Source organism: Hipposideros armiger, unplaced genomic scaffold, assembly GCF_001890085.2.
Source record: "Hipposideros armiger isolate ML-2016 unplaced genomic scaffold, ASM189008v1 scaffold_518, whole genome shotgun sequence".
Classification (NCBI taxonomy): Eukaryota; Metazoa; Chordata; class Mammalia; order Chiroptera; family Hipposideridae; genus Hipposideros; species Hipposideros armiger.
Genome location: NW_017731868.1, coordinates 813276 through 830385, shown reverse-complemented (window position 1 = coordinate 830385; position 17110 = coordinate 813276). Strand labels below are relative to the sequence as shown.

Sequence of the window (17110 nt, the reverse complement as noted above, 5' to 3'; positions counted from 1 at the left end):
TTGTAACTTTTAAACAGGTCTCATACTTTTTGCTTATCATTTGAGATTATACATGTTGATATATGCAATATATACATTTTACTGCTGTATAGGACTCCATTGTATGAATTTACAACTTATACTTGTTGGACAATAAATGTTTATATATTTTGTTCATTATAACCAGGCCTCTTGCTGGACTGTTTTCAATTCTAGTAACTTAATTCTCTTGGTTTAGTAGTCAAGTTATAATTGTTTCCTAATTTACTGACATGGTTAGAACTGGCAGACCAGTGCTAATGGCGATAATTGGCCATTTTATACTCCCAGTGTGGTGGTGGCTGTTGGTCTGAAGCTACCTTATCAAGATAAAGTGTCTTTACCTTTAAGTTACCAGCAATAGTTGTTAGTTAGCAAATGCCTTCCATCTATTGACAAGATTTTTCACATTGGATATTGACGTGGTTGGTATTACACCACAGGCATATCTCAAAGGCAAATCATACTTGGTCACATTAGGCTTCTGTAGTATGCTAACGAATTAGATTTGCTTGTATTTCCTTCAGGGCTATTCCACCTGTACTACCAACTCTTTAAATGGTCAGAGCTTTATTCTACTTTGATTTTTCAAAGCTGTTCTAAGCTCATTGATCAACCGTACTGTATTCCTGCTTATTTATTCATTTTAAAGCCCTGCTGGACTCCCAGCCTCATCTCAGGCCAACCTTTGCTGAAGCCCCACCATTATCAGATAACTGGATTCCTGCTGCCTTTACCTAGATTACCCTCCCCTCCTTAATCTTAACTCCCACACAGCCTTACAATTCAACCCAAGTGCCACAGACAGTATCGTCTTCCCTGATTTTCTTGGCTGTATCAGGTACTTTTCTCCTCTGGGCACCCAGAAACCCCCTTCCTACATCGGTCACAGACCTGATCAGTCTCCTCCCCTTGACTAGAAGCTCAACAGCAGGGACAGGCTTGATTCATCTGTCAATCATCAGCAGGGCTAGGCACAGACAAGTTTGAATTTTGAAAAAAGGGAGAAAATATCCAATAACCATTTGCATCAGGACCAAGGGATTCAGGTTAAGGACACGCCACTGCTTTCCCAGATCCACACTTTGGGACATGGTCCAGGGGAAAACCTTAAAGCAGCAGAGCCTGAGGATGAGAAAAACCACACAAATCAAGCACTTGGGGTTCTTTTTCTAACTAAACTTTTATTCTTCGGTGGCTGGAACCATCAAAGTCCTTAGATCAGCTTTAAATACTGGATGGAGTAAAAACCACAAGAGACTATTGGGTGATAGGTGAACAGACTGGCAGACAGACCACAAAAAAGAAAAGGCTGGTTAGACTTGTTTTTCTGGAGAGCTTGTCAAAATTATTTGCGTATTAAAATGTTAGAATTAAACTGAACCATCAATGAATGAAATGAAAATTTTAAACTAGTCCTGGACTTGACTGTTGTAAAGGCTCACCAAATAGAATGGTGGGTTGGGTTGAGTGAGTTCTCAGGACATTTCTTTTACCCCCCCCCTTTTTTTTTTAAGCTGAGCCATCCTGCTACCTATCGGCAGCTCAGCGGCTGCTCAGCTCGGGCTGGGAATCGAGCCGCTGTTGCTCAGAGCTCAAGCTCTTGAGCGAGCTCTTAACCAACTGAGCCACTCGGCCGGCCCCTCAGTACATTTCTTAACAACTCACTTACTACTAGTTTGTTTCCTAGGAGCAAGGCGATGCTTTGTCCTTGGCTGCAATCTGTCACCATCACTGCCCCCAAGTGCAGATCCCATTCTAAAAAAACAGCCTCCCCCCAGTCCCTGGTGGCTGCTAAAAACTCCTCTGACTACACGAAACCAGTTTTGAAGAAGGAAGATGCAGAGATGGTTTTCTGGAGAATCCATATGGATCTTTTCTCCAGACATCTAAAAAGTTTGAAAAAAAAACTCCATTGTGGAAAGTGAGTTATGAAGAGTGCTCTTTATTTGAAACCTCCACAACACAGACTCCAACCTTGTCTCGCATTGAATCATTAGCTGTGCACATCAACACATTCCAAGCACAAATTAAGAAATGCAAACAGAACAAAAAAATATATATATATATAATTTTTTCCCCTATCCAAAGGTTTCAAGTCTCAATGCAGCAAATCCTTCTGAACACAGACTCTGAGGAGCACACTGTTCAAACAGTTGGGACAAACAGGTCCCTGCAAAGGCTATTGCCTTTTTAACACATGGGGTGGGGATCATGGACGGCATGGAACGGGGAGAGGTGAGGAAAACGGAGAGGAAGAGAAAGAATGAGCAGGAGGGGGAACGGGTATGCGCTGGAGAAGATGGGGCAGCTGGGACACAAACAAGATGAGTTGGTGGATTTAATTTATTGGTTTTTGACATTTTCTTTCTGGTTTTAATTTCCCCCTTCCCAGGTCCACCAAAGGTAGAAAAACCTCACAGCAGTGGGTGGTGCCTTATTAGGCCAGCCCAAAGCCTTCAGAGCACTCCTGGATGGCCAATAGTAGCATGTGGCGGAGCTTCTCAAAGCTCTCATAGGCAGGCAAGTCCAGCTGATTAAAACTAGAGAAAGATGAAAAATCAGTTTGTAATAAAAGATGGTAACCAAATCCCTGTGTTCCCATGGTGCCCACTTGACCTCTCCCCAAGGGAACCTACTCCTCTTCTTATGGACTCGCAATCTTGTCCTAGCCTGGTCTGCCCTCCTCTCTTATCTGGTCCCAATACTGGCTGCCAGGCACCTAACACGTAGACCTGACCCTGTCACTTCTCCTTAAACACCATGGCCTTGCCCTGAGGGCTAACATGCAAGCTCCAAGAAGGCATTCAGGGCCAATGGTGATCCGACCCCTGCTGAAAAAAATTCCACTGTTCTTTAGCTTTGTGCCCCCTGGAACTCTGTGACTCCTTGCTCCGGGCACGCTGACTCCTGGAACACCCTTGGTCTCACGTGGCGGTGTTCATCTGCAATGTCTTCCCAGCCCTACTGTGAGTCTGGGCCAGTTTCTCACCTCAGACATCAGCTTTTGCACAAAACCACCAAATTTTGAGCTACCCCAGGGCCAGGGTAGCCGGGCCAGATTTGGGTTCTCGACCTTTGGTAGGGGCCTAGAAGCAGCATATATGCAAGCTCAATCTGAATGATGAAAAGGAGAACAAATCCTTCCTCTTACCATGTGTGAGCTGAAGGCAGGCGATCTGTAGACCTGTCATCTCGATGAATCTGAAACTTCTGAATGCCATTCATGCCTTCGAGGGCAGCAAAGCCTTGTAGGGGCACCTTGGAGGTACCTGTGACAAACTGGAGGAACTTGGCACGGTCAGCTTGGTCGAAAGAACGCAATGCTCTCCAGAACCACTGGATCTGCAGGAAGGGATATAAGCAGCCAGGGTTAGATGGAGCGCTCCTGAAAGGAATGGGGGATGGGATTTGGAATCTTAGGCCAGTCCCTTCTGTGAGATGGGATTCAGTTCTTGATGAGCAAGAACATCACCTGAAAACACGCCCTGAAAGCAGTTACATATAGGTAAGCGGTCATCCACAACCCCCTTCCCTTAAGAGTACTGGTTAATTTATACAAACGATTTATACAAACTAGCACAGCTTAGGGGTATGGGCTTGGGGGACGCCAGCAGCAGCTTACCTGAATAGAGTTGGACTGGTACTTGTGGTATTCAGTGTTGGATTTCAAATCATCAATGTCGATTGTGGGCAGTCCTGATATGAGCAGCTCTAACTCCTGCTCAGTGAAGATGGAAATGAGGCGCTTTGGAATGATCTCATAGAAGCCTTCTAAGAAAGCTGCCAGCTGTTTGCGGATGGCTCCTGGGGAGAGAACCAACAAGCCATGCAGCATCTGAACTCGCACAATTGTCTTTAGAGGTCAGAGATTCTCAATTTGGCTCCTGTTTGCTGCTAGGATGCTGATGGAAGGCCTGCCTCATCTGCCACTGTTTCTAGGCCCCCATATGAGGGTCAATGAAGGGAAATATTTTCTGGTTAAGTTTTTGGATTCATTTTGTACAAGCAAGACATCTGTGGCTGGCATAGGGGAAGAGGAAATGATGTCTGTGAAATGAAGTGAGGCCTGACCTCTTCCCATATTGAGCAAAAAGAGGTTTAAGGCACATTTCCCCTACCTGTCATTCTCATCTGGCACACCAGGTGTACATACTCCTTCTTGTTCTCCTCTGTTACCAAGATGTTGGCCCCATTGGGTTTGAGGTCACGAACTTCACAGACTCCAAACTCTTGGACCTAGAACACCCAAACACCAATCATACGTATCAGGCTTGGTTTAAGATGGGACTTACACAGATACCTGGGAATACACCCTAAACTCTTTTCCATATCCTGGGCAGAGAGATGAAGCAAGGTCATAAAAAAGTGACTTTTCTCATGAGCTCTGTAACTCCCTAATAGAGAAAGGCCAAGGGTACAGGAGAAAAGGGCATAGCTAACATGTAATGTAACACAATCTTTACAGAAAACAATTTGGGGGAAGAGTAACATTTTTTTTTCATTTATTTCTATATAATTTTTCTACAATGAAGAATAACGTACTGGAGCATGCACTGGGCCATTGTTTTTTTTACGAAAGGGAAACTAGGAAACAGCCTGGATTGTTTTACCAATTCTGGGTTTTCTGTTTGTGATGTCTCCTACAAATAACCATTGCTCTCTGCCAGACAGGAAATGGGGCATAGGACTTTAAGAAGTCGAGATGCTTCCTTAAAAACATGAGGTTATCCACTGCCAGTTCAAGGGCGATCCCGGAATGAGTTTCCTAGACTAACTGGGATATGCTGCAGTCAGGATTTCCTGGACTACCTCAGTGCTGAAGGTGAGGTCATAGCCTAGAGTGGAGACATCGTTTTCCAGCAGATAAACCAGGCCCTGGTAGAAGTGGTAATCTTCACTTTCCATATCTGTATATCTAGAAAAACACAATTAGACAGGGTCATGGGTTGTGGTGGTGGAGAGGCAGCACAGGGGTGGGACAGAAGAAAAGGACCTGACTCCCAAGACTGACAACAGCCTCAGTACTGTGCCACATCCTCACCTGACAGACTTGCCCAAGATGTGTTTGTAGAAGGACCGAGTGAAATAGCACTCTAGGAGGCGGTTGTCATATACAGCTTTGGCCACAATGCGTCCAACAAACTTGAAGTAGCTGAGGTGGTTGGGGTTGCAGTGGGAAGATGGATTGATGGTGTAGGTGACCCGATCACCGGGTGAGGTACGGAACAAGGCATACATAGGGTTAAACATCTCCCGAGAGATGATCATATACCATTCCCGCAGGAGCCCTCCAGCATCCTGCCCTTCTTCTCCTTCAAACACTATATACCTGCATAAGAAAGCAGAAACAGATGTGCAGTAAGCCCAGGACAAATCCACTCATTAATGGAGCATGACCCATGTGAGGGACTGAGGTAGTGGCCCGGGAGTGCAAGGACAGAGGTGAATGCACAATGCCAGGACAGCCCAGAGAGCTCTGGGACAAAAATGGGCAACACTGATAGAAAAGATGTCCTGAAGTACCAGTAAAGGCTGACCAATATTCCAGAAAACTCCAACAGGAATGGTATAGAGGCCTAAACGAGGCCTTACTCAGGGGAAGCAGGGAAAGGAATCAAGTGGTGTCCGAGAGCGCTGAGCCCAGACTCTAACGTCTGTAAGGATTTGGTGGTGGAGGAGCAGGGCTCACTCTGCCTCAGAAGCCTCTCTGCCTTCCCGTGTGACTACATGGATGGCAAGCCCATGCCACGAAGGAAGGGAGGAATCAAGTTCCTGAGTTTAGGAGCATTTAATCTGCTCCAATAGGTTTATGGTCTCATTGCTCCCATGGCACTTGGTAATGCCAACTGCCAATCTCTTCTAGGTGGCTTCAGAATCACCAGTGAGCGATTACCAATTTGGTGGGGTTCCACTCATGCAAGTGTAGTCTCCCCTAACCCAAGGTACCATTTGCTCAGCAGGCTTCCCATTCCTAGTTTAATGATGGAAAAAAGCTGTCTTTGTGAAGCCATCAGGTATACCTCTGTAAATGCCAAAGACTCTTCTGTCTGTCTGGGAATTGTTGGTTAGCTCAGCCCAAGGGCCAGCCAGCCAGCCAGCCAGCAGAAGACCAGTCTTATGAGACCAGGCCAAGGAGATGGGAGGCAGTTCAGTGAGATGATCTAAGCCAGATTTCAACTGGGAATCCCTACTAGGGAGGGCAGTACCTTCCTAAATTCCCCTGCACATCCAGGGCCTGAGTAAGCCATAATTATTTCGTAGGAAGAGCCCCCACCCTCCCACCCTGTCTGTTCTCTGCTCTGGCCTCTTACAATCGATTCTTCATTTCTTCAGGGGATTTCCGGTGGAGCTCACGATAGGAGTCTTCAAACACATGGTCACGGCGTACGTGTACAGCCATGTCTTCTTTCCGGAGACCCTCATCCAAACGCTCCAGCTCTTGGCGGAAATATCTTGAGAGGTAGGAAAGGAAGGAAAACAGGATTGGGGGTGGCAGAGCAAACTTCTGCTTGCCTGATTAGGATGAAGACTCACAATGATGCTTCCTCCATCCTCCAAACACTTTGATTCCTGCTCCCCCCGGGGAAGTGCCCAGTAGTTGGGTGAGATATACTACCAACTCTCAATTTTTCCCATCTCCACCACATAAGGGCCCACAGGGATTGTGAAGTGGAGTTTCTCCAACAAGCAGGTAGGCACGTGCAGGTGCACAGGAAGGAAGAGAAGGTAGGGAAGACAGGAATGTTGTAGAGGCCCCCCTTAGCCCTGCTGTCAGTGTACTATAGCTAACTGTACCTCCTGTATTACCCCAGAGGATGGGATGGGACTTTAGAAATCATGTGGTTAAACAAAGGCTTGTATTTCTCTGATGAAGAATGCAGAGTGGGGTGGAAAAAGCAAGTATTTAGGTGCAATGACTGTGGCACTGATGAGTCTCTTCCCTCCCACCCAATACCCTTCCAAGTGCTGCCACCAAGGGACTCCTTTCCCTGGAAACACCACCCCAGGAGGAACTTGGGCTCCTTTCTGAGAGGAGATACCATTTGGAGAGCTCCCATCCCCTCTGAACCCCAACATCCAGGGCACATACTTGCGCTTGACATCAAAGTCAAGGACCCGAATGTAGTCTACCAGGACAGCAAAAGGCCCATCAGCGAGGTGGGTGGTGGACTGCCGTAGGATCTGGTTTAACACAGTGCGGTGAGTCTCTGAGGGGAGAAAGGACAGCAAGAATCAGTATGTCGTGGGTCCCAGAAGACTGGGCGACAGTTACCTAGCCAGCAATTCTCTCTTCCTCATTTTAGGGGTTAAAAAGGTAGTGTGGTATGTAAAAACACACACACGTGCGCGCGCGCACGCACACACACACACACACACACGAATCAGCTAAGGATAAATGTATACAATGACGTCTTGTACATCTGGGGGCCTGAGAGATCCCCATACCTGCAAAGCGAAGAAACTTCTGCGTGTCAGGGGGCAGGCTTGAGGAGATGTGCATAGATGAGGGCTCCCGGGAGAAGAACGGGTCAAGGGAAGAAGGAGTTGCTGGGGTTAAGGGGGCCGGGGAGAGAGGCGGCGGCTCGTCCTTGATGTGTGCCAGCTGGCTCTCACGGGTGTCTCGGACAGGAGGCTTGCTCTCCCGCTCTGTGGCATGGACCAGAAAGAAGGCCTCGACGGCAGGCTGTAGCACTGGGGGAGGAATGATAGTGAGGTGTCGTTTTACAAACTTCAACATACAAACCTCTTCTTCATAACCAAATTACAGAAGTACAATACAGAAGACGACATAATGAAAATGCGCAGGAGATATAATGGTAGCATAGAAAAATGAAGTCGAAAAGGAGGTCAGAGATTCCTTGAAGCCGAAGAAAACTGGGATTAGGCAACCAGTTGTCTAAAGATTCCCCTGGTCTAAAAAGTGAAAGATAACAGCTATAAAAAGGGCAGGCAAATCTTTTTTCCGACACTGAAGTCTGAGGGAAAAAACCTCCTTTGAATCTTCATTACAGAGACACAGAGAGGGGTCATGGAAGGAAGAAAATCAAGCTGGCAGAAGGGGTCCCAGAGCAGATCAGTGGGTTGGGACCTGGGCCCTCAGGCCACAACTCACCTAGCACCGCATGCTGGTCATGGGATTCCTCTAGTTCCTTTAGACACTCCCCCAGCATGTCCCAGAGTTCATCCAAGCTCAGCTGCTCACTGAGCAGGGGTAACTCAGGTGGCCTCTCCTCCTTCTCCTTCTCTCCCTGTGGGGTTCCATCTGAGCCTACAGGGCACACAGAGGACAGTCAGAAAGCCTTCGAGATTCTCCATTTAGATTTTTCCCAGACCAAACGCACAGGCCATCAGGCAGATCAAGTAGACTGGCCCACTGGCCACTGAGGAATACTGAATGACATCTGAAAGCAAGCTCTAGTCCTACAGTGAATGGTATTTACATTTAAATTAAATAAGATTAATACAATAAAAAAATTGGTTTCTCAAGTTGTACTAGCCACATTTCAAGTGCAGGCTTCTGAGCACCTGAAATGTGGCTACTGCAGAAAAGTTCTACTCCAGTGCCAGTTGACTCACTGCCTCATTAACTCCCAGAGCGCCTGTGGATTATGAAATGATTTAATGTAGTTCAAAAATGGGTGTCTTAGGATAACACTATCCCACAGGGATGTGTTAAAAGGATGCCAAAAACCATTCTATGTGCAATTAACTTTGAGAAATGCTGCTAGTAACAGCACCCACCGTGTGCCAGGTACTGCTCTAAGCACCATATACTCTAAGCACTATTAACTCATTCAATCCTAACTATGAACATCCCTATTGTAAAGGAGGAAACGAAAGCAAAGAGAGGTATGCCTCAGGTCCCAGAGCTAGCAAACAGGGAGCCAAGATTCAAACACCCGCTGTCTTCATACATAGTTTCTTTACTACAGGAATCACAATGTATACTACGAATCTGCAACGAGGGAGAAGTGGTGATGGTTAGTGATGTTGGCTGATAAATGCCTATTAACATTTATAGAAACCAGTGTTTGCTTGAATGAATTGGAAAACACTGAGCTTATATATGTGGAGAACAGGGGCTCCAGCAGACATTTCGTGAAGACTGGCCCTCCCTTTTGCTAGGCTGGAAAAGGGAAGCAGTACTGACCAATGGACTGAGTATCCTGAGCACTGGGAGATGGCTGGTCCACATCCATGGGTGACTCCTCCCTCCGGACAGATGACTCTGACTGGCTTGACTCCGACTGGATAAAAGGGAGACAAAGTCACATAAAGGGTGCAACTCTGCTTTCCTCAGGGACAAGCTAGAGGCTGGTCCTACTAGTTCTCACACATAAGCTTGGAAAGAAGCTTCCCATATTTGGTCAGGAAACTCTGTAGCTCTCCAGGACAAAAGAATGGCCTTCCCACCTCCTTTGCTATCCTCCACCCTGAGCTAGCAAGTTTTTCCAAAGAGCTCCCTGGATGCCTGCATTGCCTCCACTCCACTCCAGACCTATGTTCCATCATATACCAGCCTCTTGGATACATACTTAAGAGATTTCTTCTGGGGACAGTTTACATGTGTACACAAATGTAAAGCTCAGATGACGGGAGGTAGGTTTACTCTTTGTTTGTTTGCTCATAGGTATCAGTGCAACTTTTGATGGGTGGGGTTATTTAAAAAGCCAACGTCTGTCCTATCAGGTCTGAGGAAAAGACTGGGCAGAAAAAAATACTCCAGAACAATAGCTCTTTTTCCTTTCTACCCTTCTGGCGTCATGGCCCTCATATTCTAGGCTGTTCCCAGCATGCTCAATGAAATCATACTGTATAATAGTAATTATATACAAAGAAAAACCAGGCCTCAGGATACCTTTTATCCTGGATCTTGGGAAGGTGACTTGCATGTTGCAAGGACAGGAAAACAATGAGAGAGTGCCACAGCATACATACATCATGCCAGGCCTTTCCTGCAGTCACTCTGTGCTGGGATCCCAACAATGAGCTGGCTACCTAGGAACCTGAAGGTTTCCTCCTAAAAGTGCCTGAGTGCCTAGTTGCCAAGAGAGTATGGAGAATAGAGGCAGAGGCCAGAGTGGAGGAACAGCCATAGCCAGAAGAGGCTGCGTGGGATGTGTACCAAGCTTAGGGGACTTTCAAGGGCAGGATTCCTGAGATGTCTCTGATGTACCTGCATTGTTCCAAGAGACTGAAAAATCTTCATCCCACATCCCCTCAGAACCCAGACACTTAGCATTATGCAGTTTGCAAAAGCGCCATTGTTGACGGGATAGCTAGGAGTGCGGTATGACAGCCAAGCTTTAAAAATCAAATCACACCAAACCAACAAACCAATGAACAAACAGTAAAAAAAAAACCACCAAAAACAAAAACAAAGCAAACACAAAAAAACCGCCAACAGAAAGTAACCCTGTTGTCCAGAGCATTCATATAGCAAACTTAATGCAAAAGCATACAAGGTAAGCGCAGTGAAACCCCACTGATATTGTGGTGGGGAGTGGGGAGACAAATGAATGAGGGGCCACAGGCATCATGCTAACCGTTGCTGCTTGTTGCTGTCTCCGCGCCCTTTGACCCTCACGTACCATTTGTATAATGGCATCAGCCTCAGCCTCCAGCTGCCGAACAGCTGCCTGGATGCTGCTAGCTGAGCCTAAACCGGAGGAACCTGGGAGAAAGAAAGAAAGGAGGCAAGATATAAAATGTAAAAAGAGGCAGTGTCCGATATTCTCTCTCCCATCTACTGGGACGCCACAGGCATGTTGCTGAGGTCTTTGAGCTTAGCTCAGGCAGCTTCAGTGCTTATTATCAGGCACTAAGAGCTACCATTACAGACAAGGGCAGGGGACATGGTGCTAGACAGATGGGTGGTGGCAGGTGAGAGGGTTCTGTGGGGCAGGAGGAGAGAGGAAGGATGTGGCAGGCCATGTCTGAGGCAACATGACTGCAATGTTTTAGTCAAGAGTGATCAAGGAAGCAGAAAGGAGGCATACTCAGTGAGTTAATCTTGTTCAGCCAAAGATCCACCCTCAATTTCCTTGCCAGATTTCCACTCCCCCTTAATTCCTACTTGCACTAATGAATTTCATATGCAGGTAGCTTGAGTGAGATACAGAATGCAGCCATCAACATTTTAAGAAAGGATCGTCACTTCCTTTTGGAAAGGTCAAACAGGAAGGAGACATGACATTAAGTCTTGCCCTCCAGGGACTGGGTTCTCCACCACCAACCCTGACCCTCAACTGGACACTCCAGTTCCATACCTAGCCTGCCTGTCTGCTTGGCTTTCTTGTTAGCTCGGCGTGTGTCGTCCCGGAGCTGGATGATGACCTGCAGTACCCTCAAGAAGAACTTCTGGGTAGATGTCTTGGATGTCAACATTGACATAGAAGGCAGCTGGAGCTCCCGGCCACCCAGAGGTCGCTTCTGAGATGCCACAATTACCACATTCTCAGCCATGTCAAACCTGGATAGTGTAGAGGTGGCTTGCGTATATTGACAGCACCAAAGCATAAATACTCAGAGCAAGCAGGGCTTTCTGGTGTCAACCAGAGGACTGAGAAATCTCACAAGGAAATCTTACAAATAGGAAAAAATAGGGCCAAGTGTGTACAGGACAGATAAGAAAATCTGCCCAGAGGGGGGAAAAACCCACCACCAGGAAACCAGCAAGAGCCACCTTTCAGAATGTCCTCGATTCCAGTCCTACAGCCCTATGGGCAGCTACCACCCACCTGCTCTGCATTTTGCCTTTCAACTTGGTGGTCTGTGGCTGCTCCTCAGGAAGGCCATCAGGAGAGAGGGTCTCACACTGGGCTCGTCGCTGCTGTTCCAGATTGTATTCCCGTAGCTCAGCCAGAAGGGTACCTGGGCAGGAAGAGGAGCCAGCAAGTGTTCAGACTTCCCCAGTGAAGCAGCTGAAAACCAAACCTATCCAAGAAACCTGCTCAGGTCTTTGCTCAGCTACAGAGAACCTGGAGTGATTAGGTATTTTGCTTTGCTCATCTTGCTATGTGTACTCATGAATCACTCAACAACCCAGGGATTACCAATTTACCTGGCCTCAAGAATCTGTTGAATCTACACAAAATGCTGCTCAGTAAGGGGGAAAGGATCTGTTTTGGAGCCTGGTACCTCTTGAACTTCTGAGGTTTTTTGTGGTGATCTTAGACATATTGCTTACCCACCTTTAATAATGGGACTAATGATGTCTAACATCACAAGGCTGCTTTAAGATAATTAGGAGGTAACTGTGTAGTAGAGTGCCTAGGACATTGCCTGGCCCATGGGTGTTGAATAAATGGTAGCAGTCAAGAAGGGTTAGAAGCCTCTTCCAGAAGACCCTTACAATTCTCAGGCAGTATAGAATGCCCTGGGTCATACAACCCAGTCAACTCTCTTATCACCTTAGCTCCAGGGACATTTGTGAAGAGACAACTAAGCAGGTAGCTAAGTTCTAGGGAGACCCATAATTGGCATGGGAGTGGGAGAGAGCAGAAACTATGCTCAAAGAAAATCTGGCTCTACTCCTTGATTCAATCACTGTACCACTGGGTTTTAGCTTTCTTCTCGATAAAGCAAAGATGTCTGAAACTACATGATTCGCAAGTGTTAACATTTTTGTACCTTCAAAACTGCACAAAGGCAGAGGGTGTTATTTTGACTCTCAATTCCTGAGCCTGAATGTAGCGCAGGTGCATCACTGAGGTGGCAAAGCCGCCTCAGCCGGCTCGTTATAGGACTCTTACGAGTGCCCAGAATGGAGAAACAAGAGGGCACTGCGGTCCTGTGCATGCTCATTTGCCTTCACAAGCACTGACTACCTGCCGTGTGTCAGGAACTGAGAATGCAGAGGAGCTAGCCTTGCTTTTTTAGAATAACTGAGCAGAGGAAACTAGATGACAACCCAGTACAATCAGTGCTGTGACAGAAAAGTGCATGGGACCTATGCTACAGAAGGACAGAGGAGTCTGATTCAGTTTGGGGTTCAGGGAAGGCTTCCAAAAAGAGGTGACATCTAAGTGGGAGGTTTCAGAAAGACATGATGCTTTATTCCTATGATTACCTATCTGTTTACAAAGGGTATAACCCAGATGGCGGGCTCCATTCAGTAGCAGCTTGAGAACAGTGTCCCGGGTCCCAGGGTCCCCCCGAGAGAGCTGCAGTAACACATTAGCTGCATCCTCTAGGCCTTCTTCAGAACAAGAATGGGATGTCAGCACCTGGGAAAAAGAAGGGAGAAGGAATAGGCCGTAACTTGAGAACTAATCACTATCCACCCCTTCTCTCCTAACCTTGGGAGGTCAGAAGAGCTTGGACTCACCTCCACAGAGAGCTGCAGCTGGTTTTCAGTGAGGCCCGAGGATACCATCTTAAAGTCTGCACTGCTGCTGACCCCATCACCCACCTTTGCTGGAGATTTGCTGGCCTTAGTAGTAGAAGCTTTGAGGAAAACAGATGGAACATTGTAAGCCTCTGAAACTCACATACCAAAGACTTACGTGGCAGAACCGCTGAGCTGTCCAGAGCTTCAAAATGGGAAAGGAGTGAAAAAGATCCACCCACCAAAGCCAAATCCAAATGACTTGGGATACCAAGGACTCTTATGACTGTACCTTTTAAAGTGATCAAAAATCCCAGGCATTACTTCCAACTGTTGCCTTACTATCAGCGTCCTCCACTGTAGGCCTCTCCGCTTTTAAAACCTACTTCTTCAAGTAATTCTTACTAGTCTGTTGTAGGGCTTATTCCCTTCACTACCTGGGACAGGCTGGCTACTCTATTCTACCCGAATTCATATTGCATCCTTCCTGCTCTTGAACTCTTTCCTCTGAGAACTGGCTCCCTCAACCAGGCTGGAAAGGCTGGGAGATCTTTGAAGATAGGGACCTTTGATCTCTCCTTTTGGTGCTTAGCCTAGGAGAAGCCACATTCAGTGAATGCCTGCTGGTCTTCACAGGAGTATGTGTGTGTGGGGAGGGACAGGGAGGAGAAGGAGAAGGGGAAAGGGAGGGAGGGGGAGAGAGGGAGACAGGGAGAGCGAGCACGCAAGGAAATGATGAGGGCGAGAATGAATACATTTGGCTCTCACAAACACAAACCAAGCTGATCACTATCATTTATAGAGGAATACCTGGATGGGGGAGCAGAGGGGTGAGGTGGGCGTAAACACCCCACTGCTCCCAGCTGACATCCACACTTACTTGAAACAGTAGTGGTAGCAGTTGTGGGGGTAGTCACTGTGGTCGAAGCGGCTACGGCAATGGTGGTTATAGCCGTGGCAGCAACCAGGGCTGGAGCACAAGTGACAGGGGTGGTTGCAGCAGGGGGAGTGGGCGTGCTGGAGGAGGCAGTGGTAGTAATGGTAGATGTGCTTGAGGTGGCAACAATGGTGGAGGAAGCACTGCTGCCAGAATTAGCCTGTGTTTCCGACACTTTGTTTTCCGGGAGAGCAATTGAGATGAGAGAGAGAAGTCTGAGGAGTTTCTCAGTTAAGAGAGAGCTCCGGCGGATGACTGGGTGTGACAACATGTTCATGAGCTGCCCCAGTGGAGAGGCCTCCAGGCTGTATGGGGAGGTTTCCCCCTCACTGCCAGTGCTCACTGGCACTGACTTCACGGAGTTCTTGCCTTTCCGGCTGACATTCATGTTGTCCAGTTTTACCAGTAAGTCCCAGAAGTCTGTGCAAATGCCACTGCTGGTGGACTGTGACGAGCATGGGCTGCAGGCCTGCTTACTGCCCCTTTCCCGATCGCCCTCACAGTTTGTTTCTTTGGTCCGCTGCTGTGTGAAGTGGCTGGGAAACACCTGCCAGGAAAACAAGGACAAGCTTGGTCTACAGGGTCTACATAGAAAATACATCTTCCTGACAAGGAAAGATAAGTGGTTCCTAGGGTCTCCACTCCTCCGGACAGCTCTGGTAAAGGAACACGGGAATTTTATCCAACTGAAGACAAAGCAGCCTAGAGAAAGAAACAAGGGCTTTGAGGTCAACAGATGATTAGCAAACTTTATTGAGCATCGCTCTCTGTACTTATAAAATGGGAGGACATCTACACCGCCTTGTGAAATTGTTGAAATTAAAGGAGACAATGTATTTTGCATGGATACTGGCACAAAGCAGGCCCTTAAACCACCACAATGTTTATTATAAAGAAGACTAAACCAATTTCTAGGTCCAGTCAGCTCTGTCACTTACTAGCCACATGACAGAGCCACTAAAACTTGCTGTAACCCAGGCTTCTTCATCTGCAAAATTGGAATATAGACCGCTGAAGGTTGTTCTGATGATCGAATGAGATAATGCATAATAAAAACTGTAAAGTGAAGATAAAAACCCCACAGTGTCATTTACCGGACCATTTCCCAGAAATAATACAGGCTTCAGCAATAACAGCTAAGAAAGATCTGCTAGCTCCCTCAGAGTTCACATGTCACTTAGGTTGTGGCTGCCACCCCTTTTCCATCCCTAGGAGTTGGGCCTCAAGCTCCTCACCTTGGCCAACTGAATGAGTGTGTCCAGAACGTGTCTACAGACAACAGGAGCAGCCTGGGGGTGGATGTGGACAGTGGAGCCACTGCTTGCATGCTTCTCAGTGTGTTTGCGCCCACCTGAACGCTGGATCTGGAATATGTTAGTCCTGCAGCCTAGGGCTGCATCCATGGATACTGAGAGCCAGGAAAGCTGGTTGGAGCTCTTAGACTCCATCTTGTGCAGCAGGTCCAGGGGCCGGTTCTCATGGCTGCTTGACCCACAGCTCTTGCTTGACTTTTTGCCCCTTTCCTCACTTGAGGAGAGCTTGGGTGTTTCAATGCATAGCTCACTCTCACTGCTGCGCTGCAAGATAGAAAGCAGGCTGCGGATGACCCAGTGGCGGGTCTGGGCATGGTAGCAGAGATTTCTCAGTACTCGGTGTAGACGGCTAGTATTGAGCTTCGGTTCATCCACGAAAAGTAGGACCAGGAGACAAGACAGGGCTTCGTGGTCGAGAAGGAGTCGTCCTCGGAGGCGGAGGAGTGTGTCCACGTTACTGCCAGAAGGCCTGGAACAGAGCATGGTTTCTGGGTAACACCTCAGCTAGAGCTCTGGGATCAGGCATAGGCCTAGGGGAGTGGGATGAGCTGGATACCTCCAAGGAGACTAGAGAAGGGAGGGTGTCCAGTCTGAGAATTCTTAATAGTTAAGAGCTGCCCCTGAGTGCCTATTATGTATGTCTGTAACAGCTTCCTCAAAGGGCTGCTCTTAAAGACTAGAGAATCACCCATTTCTGAGATGATGAACAAGAAGCTCAAACAGATTAAGTGACTTGCCCTACATCATACAACTGAGAAGAGAGCAGAGATTCCAGCCCAGGTCTGTTATCATCAATTGGTAAAATCAGACTGCACCTAAAGTCTTAGACAGTGCTTATTTCTGCCTTCTCTAGACTACCAGGGGGGTTGCCTGCCATATATAGGAATTGATCACATTTCCTTCACATTTTGACTTCATTCTGCTTCAGCCTGGTTAATAACTAAGTCCTCTCTACTTCCACAGCTTAGATACTACATACAATCTCAAGGTAGGCGGGCTCAATGTTTTACTACATGCATGGGAGGCAGGTGGCTTTTCTTGTCACAACTACAGCTGGTGCCTGCTGCCAGCCTGACTTACTCTGTGTCTATGATCTACAGTAGCTACACTAAGCCAAACGTGTGGCTTTCTAAAGGGGGAGTCCAAGGATCTGGTTTCCCTATTCAATAAAGGAAACATCTAGAGAGGTCACCTAGCCTCTCCACCTATAAATTAAGGCCATTGGACCAGTTGTAGGTATGAAAGGTGGTATGGTAAGGTGAAAAAAGACAAAGGTACCTGTTATGGCTGCTGCTACCCCCCATCTGGAAGGTGCCACCTCTCTGCACAGCAAGGCGAGTATATTGGACCCCACGGTTGCCACTCAGACGACTGGTGAAAGCTGGAAGAAAAGAGAAAGGAAACTGAAACTGGGGAAGAGGTGGCGAGCTAGGTCTACATAACACAAAGGGGAACTACAGAGCCTCGTGTGGCCAAAGCTCAACATGCCAGCGCCCTTCCCATTGCCTC

General features: G+C 47.4%; 1 protein-coding gene across 14 annotated transcripts in view; it reads right to left on the bottom strand.

Moving 5' to 3' along the window:
* Positions 1–1943: 1943 nt before the first annotated feature.
* The window catches only part of HUWE1 (HECT, UBA and WWE domain containing E3 ubiquitin protein ligase 1), a 169949-nt gene continuing 154782 nt past the window's right edge, over positions 1944–17110 (bottom strand). For 13 of the 14 annotated variants that reach the window (XM_019668123.1, XM_019668129.1, XM_019668133.1 and 10 more), the window contains 19 exons: positions 16880–16982; positions 15524–16070; positions 14232–14835; positions 13352–13470; positions 13094–13250; positions 11763–11895; positions 11292–11494; positions 10569–10696; positions 9173–9269; positions 8135–8290; positions 7468–7713; positions 7112–7229; positions 6333–6473; positions 5063–5350; positions 4831–4936; positions 4140–4257; positions 3644–3825; positions 3173–3363; positions 1944–2561 (listed from right to left, as the gene is read on the bottom strand). In XM_019668123.1, the coding sequence (XP_019523668.1) occupies positions 2459–2561; positions 3173–3363; positions 3644–3825; positions 4140–4257; positions 4831–4936; positions 5063–5350; positions 6333–6473; positions 7112–7229; positions 7468–7713; positions 8135–8290; positions 9173–9269; positions 10569–10696; positions 11292–11494; positions 11763–11895; positions 13094–13250; positions 13352–13470; positions 14232–14835; positions 15524–16070; positions 16880–16982 (3740 nt within the window). In that variant the 3' untranslated portion in view covers positions 1944–2458. The remainder of the gene's footprint in view (positions 2562–3172; positions 3364–3643; positions 3826–4139; positions 4258–4830; positions 4937–5062; positions 5351–6332; positions 6474–7111; positions 7230–7467; positions 7714–8134; positions 8291–9172; positions 9270–10568; positions 10697–11291; positions 11495–11762; positions 11896–13093; positions 13251–13351; positions 13471–14231; positions 14836–15523; positions 16071–16879; positions 16983–17110) is intronic. The other variant, XM_019668130.1, reaches the window with a different exon arrangement.